We start from the raw sequence: 26,334 nt of genomic DNA, 5'->3' as shown, positions 1-26,334 counted from the left end.
AGGGGACCTGAATGCCCCAGACTGCTTTGGGATCTGGGCCTCCACAGTTATGTTAGCTGAGAAGGGAACCATGAGAAAGGGGCAGCTGGCAGCTTTTTTACCTGAATGCAAGAAATGCATCTTACTTCACTGCCCTCATGAAATTAATGAATTCACTAATGAAACCAGAAACAGTGCAAAGACTATAAATCTGGTTTACTGTCTATTCCTTTAATGCTCAGTTGAATGCTTTCAAAATATTCAATTCCAAATTCTGAGTGCCACAAACAGGACCCCCCAGGTCCTCAAATCATCTTAGTTTCAGAACACAAGAGCCTGGACAAAGACGTGGAAGGACACAAGAACCCACCTGCAGGTCAGTTTCATTCTGCTTCTTACTGACACAGACTGGATCTAACAGAAAACCCCCACTTATAAGAAATGCTCAAAATTCTCCAAGCCAGGCTTCAGCAATACATGAACCGTGAATTTCCAGATGTTCAAGCTGGTTTTAGAAAAGGCAGAGGAACCAGAGATCAAATTGCCAACATCCGCTGGATCTTGGAAAAGGCAAGAGAGTTCCAGAAAAAACATCTATTTCTGCTTTATTGACTATGCCAAAGCCTTTGACTGTGTGGATCACAATAAACTGTGGAAAATTCTGAAAGAGATGGGAATACTAGACCACCTGACCTGCCTCTTGAGAAACCTATATGCAGGTCAGGAAGCAACAGTTAGAACTGGACATGGAACAACAGACTGGTTCCAAACAGAGAAAGGAGTACATCAAGGCTGTATATTGTCACCCTGCTTATTTAACTTAGATGCAGAGTACATCATGAGAAACGCTGGGCTGGAGGAAGCACAAGCTGGAATCAAGATTGCCGGGAGAAACATCAATCACCTCAGATATGCAGATGACACCACCCTTATGGCACAAAGGGAAGAGGAACTCAAAAGCCTCTTGATGAAAGTGAAAGAGGAGAGTGAAAAAGGTCGCTTAAAGCTCAACATTCAGAAAACGAAGATCATGGCATCTGGTCTCATCACTTCATGGCAAATAGATGGGGAAACAGTGGCAACAGCGTCAGACTTTATTTTTCTGGGCTCCAAAATCACTGCAGATGGTGACTGCAGCCATGAAATTAAAAGACACTTGCTCCTTGGAAGGAAAGTTATAAACAACCTAGACAGCATATTGAAAAGCAGAGACATTACTTTGTCAAGAAAGGTCCGTCTAGTTAAGGCTATGGTTTTTCCAGTAGTCATGTACAGATGTGAGAGGTGGACTATAAAGAAAGCTGAGCACTGAAGAATTAATGCTTTGGAACTGTGGTGTTGGAGAAGACTCTTGAGAGTCCCTTGGACTGCAAGGCGATCCAGTCAGTCCATCCTAAAGGAGATCAGTTCTGGGTGTTCATTGGAAGGACTGATGTTGAAGCTGAAACTCCAATACTCTGGCCACCTGATGCATTTGAAAAGACCCTGATGCTGAGAAAGATTGAAGGTGGGAGGAGAAGGGGACAACAGAGGATGAGATGGTTGGATGGCATCACCGACTCAAGGGACATGAATTTGAGTAAACTCCAAGAGTTGGTGATGGACAGAGAGGCCTGGCATGCTGCAGTCCATGGTGTTGCAAAGAGTCAAGCATGACTGAGCGACTGAACTGAAATCTTTGCCTGCTTTTATATGCAATTCCTAATCATTTCATATGTTTTTAAAACTTCTCCAGGAATAATGTTAGTGTCATTATTATTCCTGCATGCAAACAAAATGCCCACTTTCTACAAATACTAACTTTTTACTGCAAGAAAACACCTTGCAATTCTCAACCAAAACTTTCTGGAAATAAACTCGACATTTGGCCCTTAAGTCTTAAGTCACAACATTTCTCATCAGGATGATTAATCTTTACGAAAAGGCAGGAAAACAAGACACAGCCACCCACTCTGACATTTTCAATCTTTAAAAAAAAAATCCCAATCAAGTTCATGAACTGGAACCATCATTTGTGAAAAGTATGCAATCCGTCCAGAGCACTTTCTGATTGTAAGATTAACAAGATCGCTATCTTGTTCTTCGCACTAAGAAAGCTACACTGACATTAACAGAAGTGGCTCCAGCCTGCTTTACTTGGAAACCCGAGAGAGCTCCGCCCAGGAACCAAGCAGCCTTCAATAGCAGCAAGACTGCTTCACTTTTCCTTTTCTGATTACTTGAAAAATGTAAACACCAAAGTGCAACATCATTGAAAAAGAAACAAAAACGCTCCAGTGATTTATTTACGCAGGACTCATTGTTGTCCAGTTCTCCTCATGCAGGACTGCAGAGGGGAGGGGGCGTGTTTTTCGGGAAAGACAAAGCAACCTAGAGCTATGCCTGCGAGCATGTGTGTGTGCGCACGTGTGTGTGTCTGCACCGCACCTGTGCAAATGCTTCGGCAGGCACGCAGAAGCTCCGCTGCGGTCCCCGGAGCAGGAGAGAGGAAGGAGAGGTGATTGTGCAGGCTCGGGGTTTGCTGTTGGCTAGTGACAGCTCTAACCTGAAAGGAGCCGCATCCGAGGTGCCTCTGGAAGCCTTTCTCTCCTTTCCTTCCCTCAGTTTTGGGAAGCCTGGGTGGGTAATATCCCAGCTCTACCCTGTAAGGACTTTGCTCCAGAGAAAGAGAAGAGCATTAACTTCAGATGAGCTGTGAGGAGACCGGACCGGGAGGTGAGGGTGGAAGAGCAGGGGAGGGGCAAGCGGGGTGGGAGGAGCAGGGGGACAGCTGAAACTAAGCGGGTGCCGAGACCACTGACCCTTCCCAAGTCATTACCTGTGTTATTCTTTCTATTCCCTGGAAGTTGTGTTTTTCAAAATGCTCCGCTATGTTTAGGAAGGTGTGGCGTTCCAGGTAGCAGCAATTACTCAGGACTATCAAAAGTCGCTGTTCCTAAAACCAAGACAAAATTTTAAAAATTACATTTCCAGTAACAAATTGAAAGTCTAACAGATAACATTTACCACTTGCTAATTACAGTCTCTCAGTGTTTCCTATCGATATTCAGCACTTTCCCTTGGTTCCTTCTTCCCAGTAACAGAGAAACGTGACACAAAGCTGTAACTCTACTAACTAATCACCTAACACACTGAGAAGTCAAATCATGTTTAACTCAAATTCCTTTGGAAATCTAACAGCTGTACAGAAAGCAGACGGACGGAGCGCAGGAAACCAGTGAGATGGGGTCAGATGCTGTTCTTAGGTGGAGCAAGCAATGGCAGCCCACTCCAGCGTTCTTGCCTGGAGAATCCCAGGGACGGGGGAGCCTGGTGGGCTGCCGTCTCTGGGGCCGCACAGAGTCGGACTCGGTCGAAGTGACTCGGCAGCAGCAGCAGCGGTTCTATTCTACTTCACATGTTTTGCGCCCAAAATAGCTATAAAAATGAATATTAAAAATAACTACCAAAAAGCGTTGAAATTCTTGGACAGTAACTTGTAAATTTTTCATAACTTGGAAGAAAACTGTAATGGCGCCTACAGACGGGCTCCCTCAGCCACGAGACTGCTGCAGCCCTCCTCATGGAGTCTCCCTCTTGGGGGGAGCGAGGGGACAGAGCCGGGCGCCCGCCCAGTCAGCCACAGAGAGGGCCATGCTACACCCCCAGGCTTCTGGCTGCTCACGGTGATTTCACATCAAAATGACCAGACCCCCAGGCTGACGAATCAATCCTCACCGTAGAGTTCAGAAGAACTGGCTTGTAAGGAAAGTTCTAGGAACGGCTCTGTCCCACCTCCTCAGGGGAAGGTTTCTCCGGAATAAGTGTGAGTAATCCGAGGCCTCGGTTCACATCCTGACTGGACTCAAGGGCAGAGCTCCTCCCCAGGAGACACTCCCACCCGTCCTGGGCTCGCTGTGGTGCACTTGTGGGTGACTGCGGTCAGCGACAGAAAGGCAGGTGCGCAGACCACGGGGCCACCCTGGCTGGGCCCACGTCACCCAAGAATCCCATTCAGTGTCTGCAGTGTGTAGACTGCTAGGTCTTTATTTAAAATCTTATTATTTAGTTCTGGCACAGTGTGATCTACTTGTCTTTTGTGGTCATCAAAAAATATAATTAAAAGGCCCAGAATTATTACGCTGCTTTTAAAGCAACGGAACGACCTGGATGACTCTATGGATGGGAAGCGGAGGCTGAAATAAGGAAAATGGGCTGTCGTCTACCCTCCTCCATGTTCCATGCTCAAACCTCGTGAGATGGGCACTGTGAGACTGGGGTGGCAGGCGAGGCTTGGGGAGGCCAGACCCCTGCCCGCGCCCCATGCCGTCATCACGTGGCCCTTGTGAGGCGCTTGGGATGTGGTCACGTGACTCCTCTGCAGCCAATCTGATCTCAGCTGGTCTCCCAGGCCCACAGTTCATCCTTACTCGCCTTCCCTGGGGAGCCGGCCACCAAGCACCGCCCCCGCCCCGCCTGCCAGGGGCCTGCCCCGCCTGCCGCGTCGCCTCTGTCCTGCTCTGTGGCCCATCCACGGCAGGGTCTGCAGACGGAGGACTCCATGGCCTCAGGCACCGTCCTGGCCCTCCGCAGCACCTGTGATGCGGGCATCAGGCTGCCCTCAAGCCTGACGGTGGTACGTGAAGCCCTTCAGTCAGGAACAGCAGCTAGAGGAGGGCCAGAGATGAGCCCCCTTTCTTCCCACGCTGCCCTCACTGAGAAGCAGAACAAGACCCTACAAACACCTGAGTCCCCAGGGGCCAAACCTAACGCAGTATCATCCAGCGGAGGCAAGCACAGGGACTGAGCCTGGCACCGAATCTGGGACAATCTCAGGAGAGGGGCAGGAGGCAGTGTGGCTGACTCAGGGTTCTGGCTGAGAGCAGGCAGACGGAGGCTAAGGCGCGGTTCAAGGCGGGGTCCAGGCTCTGAGGAGAACTGGGCCCAGCGGGCGGTGTCAGCCCGAGAAGGTGAGCGAAAAGGGCCCGTCCCACAGGCCGGGAAAGGGGCAGCCCTCCCCTCCACAGAGAAGGGAGCTGCCTCGGCATGTGCTTCTCCAGCCTCCTCTTCATGTTCACGGTAGGAGCGTGGTCTGGGCTCACCAGACGGCCTGCACTCCCCCCTGGCCCAGAGCCCGCAGCGCCCCACAGCCGTCCACACGCCCCACGAGCCCTGGCTCCCGTCCGGCCTGCGGGCACTCCAGCAGCCGCTTTCCCATCTGGATTGCTTCCTCTCGAAGCTTCCTTCTCTGGAGCTCCCAGGCTCTCTCTTCGGGCCTCCCCTTGAATCCTGAACCCCAATATGATTTCTATATACGTGGTCTCCTCTCTAGCCACTAGGATTGTCCCTTGAATCCTCATCCCTTCCCGGGCCTTGCACTGCTGATCTACAAATCTGTACCTGGACTTCTCTCCCGGGGACCAACTGCCCACTAGATAGCCCATCTGAACACCTCTCATTCAACACATCTGGTCCCAAACTGATGTTTTAATCTTTCTGTAGACCTATTTTCTTCCTGAATTCTCTCTGTGAACAGTACTATTATGTGCCTAGTCACACAAGTAATTAAACCTACACCAGTGTTTTTAAAAAAATTATTTTGATTATACTTTTTCCAATGAAACAAATCCTTATTTAGGAGCTGACACTTCTAACCGCAGAAATGATGTATGGCAGGAATTTAGGTCGCGTTTCCTTTCGTGAGAGAAACATACACAACCACCCTTCAAGCTGACGACAAGTGGAGAGGGTCACTGCTAATTCTCAAGAAAACTGGAGTCTGAATTTTAACAGCTAGATTAACACACAGAGCAAAGCATGTGTGTGAGTCATCCCTAAACACACGCGTGTGTTTACACGTGAGTTTATAGGAAAGGTGATTCGGTTTTGCCATGGAATTCTGAGTTTAAATAAAATGCTAATAGGGAGCTTACCAAAAAAAACCCAGAGAAGAGCAGAGCTTCTCTGATTAAAGAGGAAAACCGGGAAGTGGTGCCTGTCCTTTGCCTCCTTCCTGCCTTTCAAGCACTAGAGCGCGACATGATGCAGAGGGCAGATGGAAATACTTATGCTGTAAGTTTCAGCTAATAAGTATGGGATGCGTACAGCATTGTATTTTACTAAAACTTCCCCAAAACAAAATGAAGCACCAAAGTAAGAGCAGCATGCCACAGGAATAGTGCGGCCACAACGGACGCTCAGGCGGAGCTATGAGCAGCCACTGTGTAGTTTCCAATGACATGCTTCACTTTCGATCTACCATCTCTTTACAATCTCACTTACAGAAGTCAGACCGAAGTCTTCATGGACACTTCCAAACAAATCAGGAGAAGAAACGTCAACGGAGAGACTGAATAGGGAAGTGAGGAAGAGAACGGTTACAGGTAAAGCACTGAAATTAAAACCGTTAATACAATATGTCAGCTGTACCTCAGTAAAAAATTCTATAAAACCTGTGTAAATCTGACTTTAAAATCTTTTGGTCAAAAGTCATATAACTTTCTGCTTTTTAATATTTAACACCTAACAGCTCAAAGTAGAAACTGTGAACTATCTGTTAATGTGGGCCATATAAAATGTGTTTGTGGGGTCTTCCCAATAATTTAATTTCTAGGTATAGACTCTCATAATCGAAATGTTTTTGCCCATCACAATCTAGAGGGAACTTGTTCAAGCTCATGTTCACAGTAAATGACTAACAGGAGAGCTGAGTCAGGAAATTAGTTACTAACCCACAAGTGACCAGATACACAGAACTGCAGGGGAAGAGACACCCAAGAGCTACCAGTAAATTTACAGACACGGCAGGTGACAAGTAACACCTCGGCAGGATCTCTTTCTTCAAATCTGACCATCTGATTTCAGAATTCATATGGAAGATGAAAAAGATATCAAATAATATTTTAAAATAGAAAAAGCAATAAAAGCAATCTGAAAAAGAGTTAAAATAATGATAATTAAAACAATATAAACTGCTAGGAAACATCTGTGAGTAAACAGAGCAGAAAAGGCTGCTAGACTTCAGTGACATGTGGAACAGAAGCCGCAGCAAAACAAGACTCAACCAAAAATATCAGGAAGCTGCTAACAACACGAATTCCTGGTAAACGAATACGCTGACCCTAAAAAATCAAAGGCAGACCAGAACTGGAAACTTATCAGGCCTCAGAGGAATCAATGTCTCATAGAGTGAGAGGCAAAACCAGGCAAATATGGGAAAATCTCCAGCTGTCAGTTAGATTACAGCTTTAATTAAGAGGCATTTATCTCAGTATTATGTGTGTGCAAGCAGAAACCTCAGGTACAGCAAGTCCCATGTGCCAAATATTCAGAAAGACGAAGTTTCAACAACCCCAGAGAGCAGCACGATGACAGAACGCTCTCTCAGATCTCAAGCATCAGGAGGCAGGTGACTGAGCCGGCCGGAACATCACCCCACCCACACTGCGGGCCTCTAGCAGCAGCTGGGCCAACACCCGACACAGAACCGCACGGCTGCCAACAACGAGGAGGTGCGTTTTCACCCTATGATTAAGACCCTGCTTCTCTGGATAGTTAGGGAGCTAACCGTGTACTCAGTTTGCTCACAGGGCCTCTAGTAAAGCTGAGACAAGTCCAGAAGATGAGGAAACTATGGAAAGAGTCCAGGCCAAATATAGAAATGTGCGATTCCCATGAACACTCGCTCTCTTATTGCTAAGTCTCAGGATGCAAGACCAAACACAGAGCAGGAGGCTGTGTTTCCAGTCGGCACAGACGCCCCGGCGAGGCTGATCTCGGCCCTACTTACTGCGCAGTGTCTACATCGGCGTCAGGCTTGGTGCTCAGCTGCTCCAGGCAGTACAGGAAACCCTAGGTCAAAAATGGGACATTTCAGTGACAGGAACCCTCAGAGGCTCATCTGTTTGGACAGCAAAGATAATTTTCCGTAAATAACCAGAAATACAGTGTATCTCCTGCACGTGGTCTGTATGTATTTGGGCCTTGTTAGGGGTAAGCTGCATCCCACATACACAGCATATCTGCACACGCACATATAAGAACATGAGCACTGGGGGCACGTGTCCCCATGTATAACGCTGAGTGATTAAAAAAGCTTACAGCACCTATGTTTCGATCCCACTGTTAAGTTCTTGAATATATTTTATTTCCCTCCTCTCACTCACTCATGTGTTCAGCTTTGTATATGTGCCCACAAGGCACTGGCCCCAAAGAACCTGGGGCTCTAGATAAAATGTAAATCGCTGTCACGCCATTTAATCTGTGCTCCAGGAGAGACACATATACGCATACATGTACACACACATACACATACATGTACACACACAGAGACATACACAAAGTCCCACAAGAAACAGAAGGGCAGCATAACAACAGTGAGTCACTGGGGGAGGTACTGCTAAGCAAGCTGCAACTACTCTTACCTTGAACTTACCTACCATAAACTATGATGGACTCACACAAAATGAAAAGGACACACGTAATTGTCAGCATCTGCTCTACACTGATTATAAACAGGAGGGAGACCGACGGTCTGCACTGCCTCGGGTCTCCACTGCTTCCACCAAGTACCTGCATGATATTGATGCTCAGCTGGCAAACCTCTTCCTGGGTTTTAGGGTGCTGGAAGACCTGTAAGGAGGGATGAGAACTTTTGTACTTAGCTAAGAAAACCTTTTGTTCATGGAGCTCGATGTGAACAGTGAACACGTGGACGAGGGCATCCAGGGTGGACAACCCGATTCTGAAAGGGGACGCAGACAGAGAGCCAGCCTCCAGCCGAGCGACAGGGCGGCAGTTCTGGCTCCACACTGACCCACGCCCGTGTGCTGGGCACCCCCTGCCCAGGAGCAGCCCCCTGACACTCACGCTGGCCTCTCCGGGCTTGCACTCCAGGACGCCACGCAGCGACTGCAGGGACAGCAGCACACAGCGCTCGAACCGGCAGGGCTGCGGAGACAGAGCAGACGGGCCTGGGCGTGCAGCCCCCACACCCGGCTCCCCAGGCGCGCGGGGAGGGCAGGGCCCCACGCGGCGTCCCTGCTGCCCGGGCCGGCACAGTCTGCACTGGGCGTCAGCAGACAGTGGCCCCAGCAAGGGAGAGGACGTCTAACTCAGCTAGAACACAAGCCAGGTAAAGCGAGAACCCTTCCCCCTCAGTCTCTTCTGGAAGAGGGCAGGGGCCAGGATGAAGCACACTCTGGGAGAAGCGTGCGCCCCGGGCCTCGCTCGCCTCTGGACCCATCAACACGAGGTGCTGGCAACCATGACCGGAGGAGGGCTGGCACCTGCCATTCAGAGCCCTCTCCACAGTCTCCTTCTGTGTCCATCGAGTCAGAAAATGAAACTTGAAAACATCTCATTTGAGATGAGTCTGCACAAGCCCCAGCTGCTCCTACGGGTTCCCTCTGTGCAAACCCGTTTCAGGGGCAGCAGCACACGCTCTTGTTACCTGGACATTCTGGAGTGGAATCAAAACTGTCCCTTTTTACAAAAAAAGGCACAGAAATAAAACAGTGGATTCCAAAGTAGAGTAGATGCAATGGAGAGGAGGACTGGGCCCTCAGAGGAAGACAAACGGAGGGATCTGTCTCGGCAGGAGAAGCCCCTGGGACAGCGAGACCTGAAGGACAGGGGCGGTCCCCACGGACAGAGTCGAGGGGCCCATGGGAGGTGGCAGAGCCTGTGTGGACCGCCCCATGCAGAACCTGCAGGCAGAACTCTCCTCCATAACATGCTTGTTATTAACAACTTAGGGGGAGACATTGTATACAAACCAAAGAAACACAAGTTTATACTTTCTCACAAGAAGGAATCCAGGCCTAAGAAAAGCTAACAGTACCTCGACTTGATGTCATTTTAATACTGCACTTTGGAGCCGCCAGAGGACACCAGAGAGAACATGCCAAAGTCCAAGAGAGAAAAACAAGGTTGGGGGTGGATGCCGAATGAAATGCCGCCCGCACCAAGTATTTAAGGAATTGAAAAGCCTCTTAGATCAGACCTGATGAGCCCGCCTACTTGCCCCAGAAGGCAGGAAGATCTGAGATGTTAGCACAGGAACACTGGGAGTCCAACCCCGAATGTCAACGGCGGGCAGCTGGGTGCTGCTTCCCTGTGTGGCCATCTTGCTTTCCTGCACGAGGGTCAGGGTTCGGGTCAGAAAGCGAGCAGAGAGCCCCGGGGCCAGAAGGCCCGGGGACAGGTGAGTCTACACGGCGGCGGCTGCTTTTTTTATGAAAAGAAAGAAGAGGCGCCGTGTCTGCACTGTGCCAGGGCATCGCCCGAGTCAGCGCATTGTAACTTGTCATGGTATCATTCCACTTATTCTGAAAGAAGAGAATTCTCAGTATTATCCAAACTGAAAGAAGGCAGAAAACATTTTCAGCACTTGTAGAAAACAGGATGCTCTCCAGCGAGTGTTTCAGGCACAGGCATGGTGCAAAGCTTGTGTGCATTTCCTTAACTTGATAAGGACTCACAGGGAAAGCAAAACAGCCTCACGTCAAACAAACGGGATCAGTACTACCAAATGCTGACGACAAAGTCCTGAGTATAACAGCCTTTGAAACCACTGACTCTGTTCAAACCTGAGAACCCCAGATGCACTCCAGGCCAGCACTCATGACTGGGCCCTGTATGTGGCTCCAAGCCTGGACTCATCCCTCGTCCCGCAAGCCTGTGCCCGGGGCTGACAGCCGCCCGGCTCCGGCAGGCGGACGCGGTGAGCACGGGCACGAGGCACGCTGGCTGGCGCCGAATCACCGTGGGTGGTCTAGGCCTCTGTCTCATGCGTCACGAGACACGAGGCAGTGACTCTACGGTGACCATTTCTCGCCACATTACAGCTTAACTTGGCCAGAAACAAGCCTCGACGGTGACCATCTCAGAGGGCCTTCCAGGGGACTCGTCGTCTGCACACAGCCTCAGGCGTGGCCATCTCTGCACACACTGTGGGCCCAGACGTGCACCCACCACACACGCTGCACGCGTGTGCGAGGGACACCGACCGGCAGAAGCACCTGAACTCAATCCCTTCTTTATGACTGACTGGTTCGATTTCTGTCAGACTTTTTTTAAAAAAAATGAACATAAATCCCTGAAAGCAGATGCTGTGTTTTCTCAAAATGAACATACATCTTTTTCTTTGTACAAGATGATCTGAAGCCGGCACCAAGACCCAGGGCCAGGCCGGCGCTACCTGCTCTGCCTGGCTTGTGTCATTCCCGGCAGGTATTCAGGGGGGCTGGTCCGGTGGTGCGTCTGCGGCCTGCCAACCAGGCTCACTGTGATAGCTGGGGAGGACAGGAGTATAGGAAGAACTTTGATAACAGTAAGCCTTCATGTAAATGTAGGGCGCTTTCATTACAGTGGTAATCAATTAAACTCCTCTGTATAAGTGTAAAGCTTTTTACAGCTTTTTTCTACAGCATCTTGCTTAATTCTAACCAACAATACAGTGAACAAGGGTTCTGCTGCTTCTTTAACTAGAGGCAGAGAGGTTAAGTAGCTTCGGAAGATGCACGGTACTGAGGCAGCTGAGGAGAGCCAGGTCAGACGCTCAAGCCGCGCAGCGCCGCCTGCTCACCACGCCCGACACAAGCTCAGTGCCAGCCAGATGCACGCTGTGCGTGAGATGTTTTAGTTTCCAGGAACCACAATCCGGAAAGTGAAAGAAGTTTTAATTTATAACATGCAGTATTTCAAAGTCTTATTTCAACACGTAGGCAACATACAAAGTTGAGATTTTTTGAGTTGTTTTTTGGGTCTGGTTTGAGTGGCTGCATGCAGTTTGAGTGGTACAGGGCGGTTCCATACCGCCTCTCCTAAATATTTAGTTATAGGAGAGTTTGTATTTAAACACAAATATGTGAAAAATAAACTACATAAAACAGAAATTTTAAAAAATCCTTTAAAATATAATTGTAACAAAGTTATAATTTCAGCATGATTTAATTTACAAAAATTCAGAAGCGTGTGGTATTCCACACACACACTTGCATATCTTTGTATTAACTTAAAAGAGAATCTTGAAGGAAAGAATTTCAACTTGTCAAAATTCCCCAACTGTCAGAGAAAGACTGTGGACATGCACACAAAAAAATTCAAGGACGTGAAGAAATGTTACCGGGGATGGCTGCTCCTCAACAAGCTCAGCCCCACCACCCTGTAAGTGTGGGCAAGGCAGACCATTTTATTCTAGCGTCCCTGTCCCCTAAGGTAAGACAAGTTACTGGACAAGCAATGTGCTTGGCTGAAAAACTAGATATTTTCCCCAGCATCTGTTGCAGATAGTAGTGGGCACGCGGATAAATTCTGGCCAATTAGATGTAAACAGAGCTGTCAGCTGTGGCTCCTGGGAAAATGCTGGACTTCCCTGTGGACAGGAATAAGGCCTGATGTGATGGCCGGAGTTGCAGTTGCCATCCTGTGACCATGAGGTATCCTGAGAAAGAAGCCACACTAAGGCCCACAAAGCAGGGGTCAGAGGAGCCCTGGACCCTGCCTGCACTGCGTGCTACAGCTGCCACACCAGTACCGACCTCTTCAGAGGGAGAGAAAAAGGACACACCCCTTGTTTAAGCCACTGCATGTCTAACCTTGCCTAACATCCACCTGAGAAACGCTGGGCTGGAAGAAGCACAAGCTGGAATCAAGATTGCCGGGAGAAAAAACATCAGTCACCTCAGATATGCAGATGGCACCACCCTTATGGCGCAAAGTGAAGAGGAGCTAAAGAGCCTCTTGATGAAAGTGAAAGATGAGCGTGAAAAAGGTGGCTTAAAGCTCAACATTCAGAAAACGAAGATCATGGCATCTGGTCCCATCACTTCATGGGAAGTAGATGGGGAAACAATGGAAACAGTGGCAGACTTTATTTTGGGGGGCTCCAAAATCACTGCAGATGGTGACTGCAGCCATGAAATTAAAAGATGCTTACTCCTTGGAAGGAAAGTTATGACCATCCTAGATAGTATATTCAAAAACAGAGACATTACTTTGCCAGCAAAGGTCCGTCTAGTCAAGGCTATGGTTTTTCCAGTGGTCGTGTATGGATGTGAGAGTTGGACTGTGAAGAAAGCCGAGCGCCAAAGAATTGATGCTTTTGAGCTGTGGTGTTGGAGAAGACTCTTGAGAGTCCCTTGGACTGCAAGAAGATCCAACCAGTCCATTCTGAAGGAGATCAGTCCTGCGTGTTCAATGGAAGGACTGATGCTGAAGCTGAAACTCCAGTACTTTGGCCACCTCATGTGAACAGTTGACTCATTGGAAAAGACTCTGATGCTGGGAAGGGATTGGGGGCAGGAGGAAAAGGGGACGACCGAGGGTGAGATGGCTGGATGGCATCACCGACTCGATGGACTGAGTTTGAGTGAACTCTGGGATTTGGTGATGGACAGGGAGGCCTGGCGTGCTGCGATTCATGGGGTCGCAAAGAGTTGGACACGACTGAGCGACTGAACTGAACTGAAAACCCACCTATAGGGCTGTTGTGGGATCCATGAAACAGACTTGAAAACACAAAACTCAGGATCCCTGACCTTAATTTCAAGGGGACTCTGGAAAACCTCAAGTCCCATCTGGGACGATGGCAGTGCTAGAGTGAGAGGCTGCGGCTCTGACTGCCCACCTCACCTCTGTGCGCATCTGGAGAAATGCTTACTGTCCTCTGTTCTGCCTTAGGGTCCAGCAAAACATTTTGTTTTTTTGTATCCTGCTGTTCTGAAAAATTCAAGTTGTTGGGAAGCTTAGCATTACATTGAAAAATGTTAACACAAACAAACAGGAGTTACAGGATGAAGAATGATCACTCTAGAGGCGGTCCACTGTTTCACTAATTTTTAAGCATATGTGGTTCGGAGAAGGCAATGGCACCCCACTCCAGTACTCTTGCCTGGAAAATCCCATGGACAGAGGAGCTTGGTAGGCTGCAGTCCATGGGGTCGCTAAGAGTCGGACACGACTGAGGGACTTCACTTTCACCTTTCACTTTCATGCATTGGAAAAGGAAATGGCAATCCACTCCAGTGTTCTTGCCTGGAGAATCCCAGGGGCGGGGAAGCCTGGTGGGCTGCCGTCTACAGGGTCTCACAGAGTTGGACACGACTGAAGTGACTTAGCAGCAGCAGCAAGCATATGTGGTTAGTGTTAACCAAAAATGACTATGAGAAGGAAAACTTTAAGAAATTTGCTTTTCCATTTCCAGAAAATTTTTAGGGTTGCAATAGTGCATCACTCATTATCATCATAATAAATCAATTATTCTGAACGTAACAGACACTAATGACTAATCATCTAGAGGAATTTAAACTTACTAGAGACGTCAGGCCTTCGCTGTCGACAACCCAGTCTTCCTTTTCAGCCAACCTCTTTATGTCTACAGGGAAGACAAGTACACAAGCACGTCTTACTATAGTTATTTCATTGACCTTCAGAGACATAAAAATCCATAAAGGTTATGGTTTTTAATTGTTTTATATAAGTTCGCAAAAAATTAGTGAAAACAGGGATAGGCCTCCTTGGTGGCTCAGACAGTAAAGACTCCCCTGCCAGTGCAGGAGACCCGGCTGCGACCCCTGAGTTGGGAGGATCCCCTGGAAAAGGAAATGGCTACCCACTCTAGCGTTCGTGCCTGGAAAATTCCATGGACAGAGGGGCCTGGTGGGCTACAGCCCATGGGGTCACGAAGAGTCGGACACGACTGAATGACTAACACACCTAATTCTGGAAGACTCAAGGATTTAAATGTGTGTTACTCACTGGATTTTTCTATTAAAACATTAATGTATATAAAACTGTCTGAAAAATGCCAGGCCAGGTTCACTGACACCTTCACACTTACTCAGCACTCCTGATAATATTCAACAGGTACAGTATAAGACACAAGGCATTTCCCCCGAGATTTCTAATAACCAGTGTGGACTCTCTCTGTCCTGCACGTTCCCAACAACAAAAGTGTGGTGCCCACGGCGGGAGGAACAGACCTGGGCGTGGCCCCTCAGCTGGGCCGGGGGCAGACCAGCCGGCCTATGACACAATTTTCTAATAGCCAGCGTGGACTCTCCGTCCTGCACGCCCCTAGAACAACAGCGTGGTGCCCACGGCGGGAGGGAGAGACCTGGGCACACTTGAGGGCGCAGCCCCTCACCAGGGCAGGGGCCAGTGTCACGCAGACATGGCCGGGCTACGACAAAGTCCCAAGGAAGACACTAGCGGCCTGCACCGTTCCTAACAATGTTCTCAACTGTTTCTGAAACACGTCACACCCAAAAGGCTGCTCCATAATCTTCTTCTTATATATGCGAAAACCCTGAAAACTCCAAAAGTATTAAGAAAATGAGCATCACCTGTAACTTCTGCTGCAAAGAGAAACTTAAGTCCTTCTTCTGACTTAATGCTGATGTTTCTAAATCAAAAATTTTTTAAATTTTAAATATACATGTATATTTTCCAAATTAAGATCATACTTTATACACATTTTATAGTCTACTTTTTCCACTTGACATTTTCCATAAGGGTGGTCTTACATCCTTAAGTATTTTTCAAGAGTATCCATTTAATTTCTTCATGGCCCGGCATCTCAAAGTAAACAGGATTTGAAAGAAAAAAAAACCACACTGAACAGCAACAGATAATATGAAATATTCACATTTGCACAAGAGCTCCCTTCTTGTTTCTGAGGGTTTGGGAATTGGAAAGAGGTGGCGTGTGCATAGCTGCTGCTGAGCCAATGCCGTCAGTGTTCCCGACGTACCTTCGGCTGTGTGCTGCAGCGTGACCACCACACAGCGCACTCGGAGGTCCAAGACGAGGTCCTGGATGGTCTGCAGCAGGTCACTAGGGATCTCAAGGGCGGCCAGCGAGTCATACGTCAGCCTGTGGGGCAAACACAGCGAGACGAAGCTGAGCACGGGGGCCTGGAGTGGTTCCCAGCATCGTTCTGCGTCCCACCACGCTTCACGGCGGCGCTGACGGGCTTCTGCTGTATGCTGAAGACAAGGGCTGTAACGCCACAGTGACTCTGATTGAACAGCAACAAAGGTGACACTCTCATCAGGCCTGAGCACCCGGGAGGCTCAGGAGCTGGGTCATCAGACGACACGCAGCAAACAGTGGACACAAAAGGGCAGAGCAAAATTCTTTGCTGAGTGTGTCTTTTTCTCCCCTAAAAAGACAAAAATATTTGCCCCTTCTCTGGAGAATGCACCCACGTTTACCTGAGGGTCTGGATGATGTGGGCCAGCCACTGTCCAGGGAGCTCAGCCTTCCCCTCCCAGCCTCCGTGCTGTCGCCCGCCGCCCTCCGCCGCGCCGAGTGGGAGCAGGGCCCCACGGACCAGCTTCGCCAGACACTGCATGACTTCCTGGATCATTCTCTACACATTGATGGACAAGCAGAACTGCATTAGAAGGCGTCACACTTGCCCGAATCAATCACATGTGTCAGCCCGCACAAGACGAATGTCTTGAATGGGGATCAGGCCTTCCAGCCACTTTGTTTGAGAAAACCCTACCCCAAGAGAGAGTCTGCACACTTACCCTCACTCACCTTAAATTCATTTTGTCTTTGCCTTACATTCTTTGATCTCTCACTGTGGCCTGACTTCTCGGCGGTCTGAAAAATGAAAATAATAAAAAAACAAAAAACTTATTAGTTGTCTCTAGAAATAATTCATAAAATAAGAAAGCTTAGCTGTTACATGTAAGGAGAATATGAAATATGGTTATGACTTGATTAAAAGGAATGTATAAGTAGTCTCAGTCTCTGATTAATGGCAAGAATACACAGAACTGTACAAAAAAGATCTTCACGACCCAGATAATCACGATGGTGTGATCACTCATCTAGAGCCAGACATCCTGGAATGTGAAGTCACGTGGGCCTTAGAAAGCATCACTACGAACAAAGCTAGTGGAGTGATGGAATTCCAGTAGAGCTATTTCAAATCCTGAAAGATGATGCTGTGAAAGTACTGCACTCAATAGGCCAACAAATTTGGAAAACTCAGCAGTGGCCACAGGACTGGAAAAGCTCAGTTTTCATTCCAATCCCTAAGAAAGGCAATGCCAAAGAATGCTCAAACTACCCCACAATTGCACTCATCTCACACGCTAGTAAAGTAATGCTCAAAATTCTCCAAGCCAGGCTTCAGCAATACGTGAACCGTGAACTTCCAGATGTTCAAGCTGGTTTTAGAAAAGACAGAGGAACCAGAGATCAAATTGCCAACATCCACTGGATCATGGAAAAAGCAAGAGAGTTCCAGAAAAACATCTATTTCTGCTTTATTGTCTATGCCAAAGCCTTTGACTGTGTGGATCACAATAAACTGTGGAAAATTCTGAAAGAGATGGGAATACCACACCACCTGACTTGCCTCTTCAGAAACCTGTATGCAGGTCAGGAAGCAATAGTTAGAACTGGACATGGAACAACAGACTGGTTCCAAATAGGTAGAGGAGTACGTCAAGGCTGTATATTGTCACCCTGCTTATTTAACTCATATGCAGAGTACATCATGAGAAACACTGGGCTGGAGGAAGCACAAGCTGGAATCAAGATTGCCAGGAGAAATATCAATAACCTCAGATATGCAGACGACACCACCCTTATGGCAGAAAGGGAAGAGGAACTCAAAAGCCTCTTGATGAAAGTGAAAGAGGAGAGTGAAAAAGTTGGCTTAAAGCTCAACATTCAGAAAACAAAGATCATGGGATCCGCGCCCATCACTTCATGGCAAATAGATGGAGAAACAGTGGAAACAGTGGCAGACTTTATTTTGGGGGGCTCCAAAATCACTGCAGATGGTGACTGCAGCCATGAAATAAAACTCTTGCTCCTCGGAAGGAAAGTTATGACCAACCTAGATAGCATATTCAAAAGCAGAGACATTACTTTGACAACTAAGGTCCGTCTAGTCAAGGCTGTGGTTTTTCCTGTGGTCATGTATGGATGCGAGAGTTGGACTGTGAAGAAGGCTGAGCGCCGAAGAATTGATGCTTTTGAACTGTGGTGTTGGAGAAGACTCTTGAGAGTCCCTTGGACTGCAAGGAGATCCAACCAGTCCATTCTGAAGGAGATCAACCCTGGGATTTCTTTGGAAGGAATGATGCTGAAGCTGAAACTTCAGTACTTTGGCCACCTCATGCGAAGAGTTGACTCACTGGAAAAGACTCTGATGCTGGGTGGGATTGGGGGCAGGAGGAGAAAGGGACGACCGAGGATGAGATGGCTGGATGGCATCATGGACTCGATGGACACGAGTCTGCATGAACTCTGGGATTTGGTGATGGACAGGGAGGCCTGGCGTGCTGCGATTCATGGGGTCGCAAAGATTCGGACACGACTGAGCGACTGAACTGAGCTGAATTAGAAAACCCTCCTTATTTCAACAAGAAGCTGTTTATCTTCCTAAAAGCTTTAAGTACAATTCCCGAAAGTACCCTAAGTACGAGGCTGAAGCTATCCTTTCTGTAGGTGCGTGTCACATGCCGCTCTCATCTGCGACTTTCTACGGTTGGACCCACAGGCATGGCGCCCACGACGGCGCTCCAGAGCCGCTTCCTGGGCTGAAGAGAAACGGGAGCGAGAGCAGCTCCGGGTAGGCCCGGCCATCTGCGCGGCCCCGGTCCACCGCCCCCCCCCTCAGTGTGTGTGTGCTCAGTGTGTGTGCTCAGTGTGTGCTCAGCATGTGTGCTCAGCGTGTGCTCAGTGTGTGTGCTCAGTGTGTGCTCAGCGTGTGCTCAGCGTGTGTGCTCAGCGTGTGTGCTCAGTGTGTGCGCGCTCAGTGTGCTCAGTGTGTGTGCTCAGTGGTGTGTGCTCAGTGTGTGTGCTCAGTGTGTGCGCTCAGTGTGTGTGTGCTCAGTGGTGTGCTCAGTGTGTGTGTGCTCAGCGTGTGTGTGCTCAGCGTGTGTGCTCAGCATGTGTGTGCTCAGTGTGTGTGTGCTCAGTGGTGTCCGACTCTTTGTGACCCCATGGGCTGCTGCCCACGAGGCTCCTCTGTCCCTGGGATATCCAGGCAAGAACACTGGAGTGGGTTGCCATGCCCTCCTCCAGGGGACCTTCCTGACCCAGGGATTGAACCTGCATCTCTGGTACCTCCTGCATTGGCAGGCGGGCTCTTTACAAACGCACCACGTGGGAAACCCTGTCCCCACACTCCCCAAAGTATTCGAGACTATAAGCATGAACGGTGGTGTTTTATTTTTTTTTTAATTACACATCAGCACTCTTCTTCCAGGGATTTTAGTCCAGTTTGGAGGGAATGTACTCTAGAACTGACTGTAGAATCACGTTTCCCTCTGATTTCTCCCTTTCTCCTCAGAGCAGCGTGTAGAAGACCACTTCACACTGATTGAGAGAGAAATCTCTTCAACTGGATTTCAGTTAACTTATCAAATTTTCTTACAAGCCAGTATTATTCTATAGAATGTCCTAGCAGGACAAACTTAGGACACTTTCCAAAGGAACAAGTCATCATGAAATGGCATAATATAAAAAAACTCACCACCATAACGTGAAAAGGGAAAACAGTGGTGTATTTAGGTGGAATAATGCATTATAAATGACTATGATACTGACACCAAGGTAATTTTAAAATACTTCAGGTAATGTCATTTTTTTTTTAGGTATAAGCTAGAGAAACTGTGGAGAGCCATCTACACAGTCAACACTTTTGACCCGAAGGAGGAAGACAAGGATAAGGATGCTGGTGTTTTCACCAAGAGGGAGACACCCTGATGGACAAGGCCAGCCGACACAGACACACACCCCTCTCTGGCAGTAACTCTCACTTCTTATGCAACTTTTAAAGTTTTTTTCTTTGTAGTGATGCTTTTTTTGAAAGAACGAAAAATCACGATAATAATTCAACAAGTGAATTCCTAAGTCTCTTGGCCAACAACACTCAAAATTCTTTGTACACAGGGATTTACAGAAGTTGATGCTTTTCTCCCTTTAAGACACTTGAGAAGCAACTGAGGTGATGCAGAGCTGCGGTGAGGTGCGAGCGGAGGGGCTCACGGCGGAGCCCGACCAGCCGGAAGGGCAAGGGGCAAAGGGCGCGGTGTCCCCATCCCCAGGGCTGCGACTGAGGCTTCACCGTGCAGACACACCTGACGAGATCCCTGGCGGCTGATCTCAGCCTTCAGCCCTTCTCTCTGGGGTGGCACTGAAAGTTCCTACCCTCTAAACCCACGGCCGGTCCTCTGGACAACGAGCCTGGCCTCAGCGGGGAGATGAGACACTCGCTAACATGCCTGCACACTTACGAAGTCACAGTATCAGAAGTGAAGACCAAATACATACTTCTCATTATAAGTCATAAGATCACAGCTCCAAATTCACATTTCCAGCCCAAATCTTTCCTCGCAGAAAGATCTCTTTCCAAATCTGAATTTCAGATTGCCTTCTTGGTGTCTGCAGATGGCCTGAGCAGAACAGAGTGAAAGGGTGGCTTTCTGGGTCTGGAGTCTGCTGGCCTGCAGCTGGGAACCACAGGGCCTCCAGCACACTGACTATGGGCCCTGGGCCATTAACTCCGCAGTCCTGGGAGACAGCTGCTTGGAATAAACCCACTCTCTCCACACATCCTGCTGAAAGCAGAGCCGGCGTCGCCTGTTTCCCTGAGCGCTGACCATAGGGCCTGGCTTGCTGTGCTGCGCAGGAAGGGGAGGGGCTCTCACAGAAGGCGCGATCTGTCTCCGTGAAGGGCTGTGCCCATATAGAACTAAGCATCCTGACTGCCGGACGGCGTTTTTCTTGCTGTATCTGCCACAGCACTAAATGTCTGTCCAATGGGAAGATTACTTCAAAGTCCTTTGTCCTGTGAAATAGCTTTGAATCAATGGAAAGAGTAAAAATCAACTGTTAAAAACATCATACTAAAATTAAGGCTACACTTTTCCACAACAGTCTCGCCCACCAAACAGGTGCTAGTGCGTGCGTGAAGACGCCGAGGGGACAGAATGGCTGCTCAGACTCCGAGGGCATCTCCAATCACGTAAAGAAGTGAGCAGCTGGAGTGAGTGGGTGGGGGAACCAGTTGTAAGGCCTTCCTCTTCCAACCGGTAAAAAAATTTGTTACTTATTGTTTTTTTTTGATAAAGAGTTGAATATCTCCAACACGCTGAATTATATGCAGTTTGCCCTGCTTTTAAAAAGAAAATTTTGAGGGTGGGATGATTTGGGAGAATGGCATTCTAACATGTATACTATCATGTAAGAATTGAATCACCAGTCTATGTCTGACGCAGGATACAGCATGCTTGGGGCTGGTGCATGGGGATGACCCAGAGAGATGTTATGGGGCGGGAGGTGGGAGGGGGGTTCATGTTTGGGAACGCATGTAAGAATTAAAGATTTTAAAATTAAAAAAAATAAATAAATTTTTAAAAAAATAATAAAATGAAAAGAAAATTTTGCAACAGGAAGAACATTTTAATTTACATACTATGAGTTATACAACTTTTTAAAATGCTGACTCCTAATATTTAAAAATTTGGATACTTTAAAAGTTTTCACCTGAAAATACACTATATTTAAAAGATATCTAAAGGTGAGATCTTACCCTACTATTAACCATTTCACTAGCTAAACCCTTAACTCTTTCCTGCACACACAGACCAAAACTGCTCTGTGGTCAGACCGACAGTTAGACTGCACTGTTTTGATTCACACGAGTCGCTTCGCGTGGCCGTGACTCGTCTGAAGAACTATTTGTTAAACTGTTGGAAACTCCATCTAAATCTTTTAACAGATGAACTCTAAATAAAACAAAAATAGTTTTACAACAAGAAAAGAAATTCAAGTAAGTTGTAACTAAATATTTCAGAGCTTTCTTGTATGAAATGAAATACCAAAAACCCTGGAGCTCTTCCCAACATTGACTCCAGTCTCTGGTTCTGACTCATGGCATGACAGGACCCTCTCCTCACTCGCCCACTCCCTCCACTGTCCTCTGGGGTCTTACTAGCTCTCCAGTAGAGGGTAACTTAGTTAAAAACACACCCAAACCTGTGGAGTAAACTGCACTTGACTAATAACATTACTATAAACTTTTAAGAGAAGTTTACGACTATAAATAGGTAGAAACTCCACAGGCAAATCCAACTCATACAACTAATTACAAGTGATTTTTTTTCAGGGCTAATATTATCCCTGAGCTCATTTATTTTTCATCTGCAATTAAATACTTCATCTAGACATTTACCACAACTAGGTATAACCTGTAAGGCAGGAAAATATAGTCCCTTTTCACTACATTATTCCAGATCAAAAACTCTAAAAAGACTCGAGATAACTACTGTCCATGTGGATGGGGAGCACCTCCAGAAACTGATACAACTGGAAGGAAACACACTCTGCTGGGAAAAACAGCAGTGAGCTTCAGGCAGTGTCCAGGGCATCGCTCCCTTAGGCACGTGAGCCCCTGCCTCAACACCGCCCCACACACCTCTGGTCAACACCACTGCCGCACTCCTTACAGCTATGAGACACCTACTGTGTGCCAGGCCAACAACACTTCAAATACTGAAAGAATGCTTTCTCCAAACAGAAAGAGCAGCATCTCATTTATCTGCCAGATTCTGTCGTAAGCATTTCACATGCCGCTAGCTGCCACATCATAGCTAGTCAGCGGCACACACTGGGTGTTCAGACGCTGACACTCTGCAAAGGAAGCTATGAACACACCTGTCCAGGCACTGGTGTGGAGGCACCTCCTCTTTCCAGTCTCAAGAGGGACCTGCTTTGGGGGGGCAGGTAAGAGGGTGAGGGTGCAACATGGCGGGGGGGCCCGTGTGCAGTGGAGCGCTGACGAAGCTGCTTCAGGACGCCTGAAGGCACGCTCCTCTTTGGGAGCAACAAGCAGCTCTGCATGTGTGAAGGCCAAACTCTGTGCACGCTGTACGGGAGGCTGCCCTCTGCACAGAGCTTTCTTCTAACCACTGATAAAAAGCCTCGGAGTCTACACCCTGGGACCTGGGGGCCTGCCACAGGTGAACAGGGAGGGAGACAGCAGAGCCGCTTCTTTGCGTCCCTGACTCCTGTGCTGCCAACTATCTGTGATCAGGACACTGAGCACATGTGCAGCTTCTGAGAACGTAAACACTTAGACAACTTCTCAGGTGAAGCACGCAGGGGCCAGAAAACAGGATCTTTAAGTTCTGTCCAACCGGGAGAGTCCTGCCCACTTCAGACCTAGGTGCAGGATGCAGACATTTTCTCCTTGATTTATCACTTGCTTCCTGTTGACTGCACCAGTCTCACCCACAGCACGGCCTGACTGGCACTGTCCTCACCCCAGAGTCTTGTTCTCTGAGTGGCCGTCTCCCCAAACCCTCACCCACCTCCTGGGAGACACTCACTACTCTCTCTCCAGTCGAGGGCCCGAGGCCAGAACAGGGAGGGCACCTGATCAAGGCCACACAGCTATCAGTGTTAGGGCTGTACAGAATTTTCAACTAATCTAAAAATATCTGACGATAGAGGCTCTGGGCTTCTGAGGTTTTAAAAAAGTCACTTCAAAATCTAAAATGATTAAGACTAGAAGCTCACAATGACTGAGCTACATCTACAGTCAAATCTGCACACATACCTCGCTGAAAAGGCTTCCATTGACATATGAAATCCAGAGTTTCCAGAAGTTGGGCAGCTGACTTAAAACAAGCTTGGTCAATTTTTCAACAAATGCCACCCGATGAGGGGTCTTGCATCTCCATGCTAAAGGGGAAAGGAAGGGAACAGTGTTAGTATACTTCTGAATCAAGAGTGAAGATCTCTTTGAACACACTGCTGTACCCACAACTAACTTCACAACTGGGCAGTGGTGCAGTCAGGAGCCCGGGAACCTCACAGCCGGGCAGTGGGGAGGACAGGGGCCCGGGAACCTCACAGCAGGGCAGTGGGGAGGGCAGGGGCCAGGGAGCCTCACAGCAGGGCAATGGGGAGGGCAGGGGCCAGGGAGCCTCACAGCAGGGCAGTGGGCAGGCCAGGGGCCAGGGAACCTCACAGCAGGGCAGTGGGGAGGGCAGGGGCCCGGGAACCTCACAGCAGGGCAGTGGGGAGGGCAGGGGCCAGGGAAACTCACAGTGGGGCAGTGGGGAGGGCAGGGGCCCAGGACCCTCACAGCCGGGCAGTGGGGAGGGCAGGGGCCGGGAGCCCCACAGGCAGGCAGGGAGCAGCCCTCCTGACCAGCCCAGTCCTTTCAGCCGGGGCTCTAGATGGAAGGCTACTGCCCCAGCAGATTGACCACAGGCCTTCCCAGAAACACACCTATTCCCAAGTAACTGATGAAGTCTCACACTCTTTAAAGGGAGACAACAAAACCCAGACACTCAACACTGAACATCCCCAGTGTCTGAGAAACAATAAAACATGACTAGCCAGAATGAAAGGCAGGGGAAAGAGAATCGGAACCAGAAAACCGGGAGAAAACTAGTTAAGAGTAACTAGTTAAGAGTAAATGACAGAGATGGAATTAACCCACAAAGACAATGTTCAAGTAAAAGAAAACGTGAAAATGATGAGGAAAGAAAGGGAAGAAATTCAAAAGAGCCAAGTGGAACTTCTAGAGATGAAAAACCAATGTGAAATGTTCGCGTCAGCCACTGAAGATGAACGCCAGAGAAGCTGAAGGCAGAGCAGTCAGCTCTATAATGGGGCAGAGTGGGAAGACGGGTGAGGATCAGACCTCCGCAGTCTATGGGTAACCCACTGGATCAACAGACATGCCACTGGGGTCCAGAAAAGGAAGCAGAAAGTCTGACAAAGTGATTGCCCAGGATCTCCCAAACTGGATGAAAACTTTCAGAACTGGATAAAGCAGATGCAAGAAGCTTGACAAAACCCAGGCAGGATAAATCCGAACTACTTGACACGGATCATGGCAAACTAAGATCATGGCATCCGGTCCCATCACTTCACGGCAAATAGATGGGGAAACAGTGGAGAGTGAGAGACTCTATTTTGGGGGGCTCCAAAATCACTGCAGATGGTGACTGCAGCCATGAAATTAAAAGGAAGCTTGGTCCTTGGAAGAAAAGCTATGACCAACCTAGACAGCACAGTAAAAAGCAGAGACATTACTTCACTGAAAAAGGTCCGTCTAGTCAAGGCTATGGTTTTCCCAGTGGTCATGTATGGATGTGAGAGTTGGACTGTAAAGAAGGCTGAGCGCTGAAGAACTGATGCTTCTGAACTGTGGTGTTGAAGAAGACTCCTGAGAGTCCCTTGGACTGCAAGGAGATCCAACCAGTCCATCCTAAAGGAAATCAGTCCTGAATATTCATTCGAAGGGCTGATGCTGAAGCTGAAACTCCAATACTCTAGCCACCTGATGTGAAGAACTGACTCATTGGAAAAGACCCTATCTGATGCTGGGAAAGACTGAAGGTGGGAGGAGAAGGGGACGAGAGAGAATGAGATGGTTGGATGGCATCACCAACTTGATGGACATGAGTTTGAGCAAGCTCCAGGAGTTGGTGATGGAAAGGGAAGCCTGGTGCGCTGCAGTCCATGGGGTCGCAAAGAGTCGGACACGACTGAGTGACTGAACTGAACGGACTCGAGATGAGGATGATATAATTCAGTCAGCCTCAAGTGTCGCTTCTGAGTTAAGCCTGTTAGAGGGTCAGCTGGCGGCAGGGCAGCACGGAGCAGCAGGGAGAGGTGCACACCAGCGTTCAGACTCCGCACCACCCTCGTCAGGGAAGGAGGTGTGCCCCGACACTCCGCAGTCTGACTGTGGATCAGACCCTGGTGGCCTCTGCTCACAGGGCTACACGCTACACACTGGACAGAAGCAAGGAGCCACACTCCTCCCGGTATTTACTCCAGTGTCTGGTGGGAACAGGGTAAGAAGGGGGAGCGCTGACAGTTACACAGGGAACCTTTCATTGAGCACAGAAGAGTCACCTGACTTTAAGCTGCGCTCACGATGTGCATTCGTTCATATTATCGGTAAACCTCTGCCCCGATACTTGAAAGAATAATGAGAGATGCTTTGAAGTAACCTTCAGAGGTACTTGACATTAGGAAGACGTATTTCTACTACCTCACGTGCATTCCTTATATTGACTACTGAGGTTATGAGCCGTCAGTGACTAACCGGTACATGAATGCACTATAACCACGTGTTTTATATCTCACCTACAAACAAACAGCAGGCAAGTGTCAACCTCAGGAAAAAACGTAACACAGTTACAATTTGAGATGCCTTACTTACCCCAGGAAAGATGATCACCAATTTATGATTAATATTAAATGAGCAACTCTTTTTCAAACCAAATTCTAAAATTCGGTAAAAAACTGTCTACTATTTTTCTGTACTGCCTACAGAAACTAACTTTTGCTGCAACATTCATCCTGAAGAAGTTC

At 48.3% G+C, this 26,334-nt stretch overlaps 1 protein-coding gene across 8 annotated transcripts in view; it reads right to left on the bottom strand.

Annotated features, from left to right (window-relative positions):
- The window catches only part of EXOC2 (exocyst complex component 2), a 123,903-nt gene that overhangs the window by 36,540 nt on the left and 61,029 nt on the right, over positions 1 to 26,334 (bottom strand). For all 8 annotated transcript variants that reach the window (XR_011251323.1, XR_011251321.1, XR_011251322.1 and 5 more), the window contains exons 13-22: positions 23,555 to 23,679; positions 16,507 to 16,572; positions 16,176 to 16,333; positions 15,713 to 15,834; positions 14,274 to 14,335; positions 8,827 to 8,907; positions 8,530 to 8,589; positions 7,748 to 7,809; positions 6,241 to 6,307; positions 2,798 to 2,914 (exon numbers count right to left, since the gene is read on the bottom strand). Coding sequence is in view for 5 of the 8 variants with exons in the window: in XM_069563873.1 (XP_069419974.1) it covers positions 2,798 to 2,914; positions 6,241 to 6,307; positions 7,748 to 7,809; positions 8,530 to 8,589; positions 8,827 to 8,907; positions 14,274 to 14,335; positions 15,713 to 15,834; positions 16,176 to 16,333; positions 16,507 to 16,572; positions 23,555 to 23,679 (920 nt within the window). In the remaining 3 variants the exon portion in view is untranslated. The remainder of the gene's footprint in view (positions 1 to 2,797; positions 2,915 to 6,240; positions 6,308 to 7,747; positions 7,810 to 8,529; positions 8,590 to 8,826; positions 8,908 to 14,273; positions 14,336 to 15,712; positions 15,835 to 16,175; positions 16,334 to 16,506; positions 16,573 to 23,554; positions 23,680 to 26,334) is intronic.

The sequence above is a fragment of the Ovis canadensis genome, chromosome 20 (assembly GCF_042477335.2).
Source record: "Ovis canadensis isolate MfBH-ARS-UI-01 breed Bighorn chromosome 20, ARS-UI_OviCan_v2, whole genome shotgun sequence".
NCBI classification, from domain to species: Eukaryota; Metazoa; Chordata; class Mammalia; order Artiodactyla; family Bovidae; genus Ovis; species Ovis canadensis.
The sequence above is the reverse complement of the archived record's forward strand: the minus strand, read 5'-3'. Positions and strand labels throughout refer to the sequence as shown.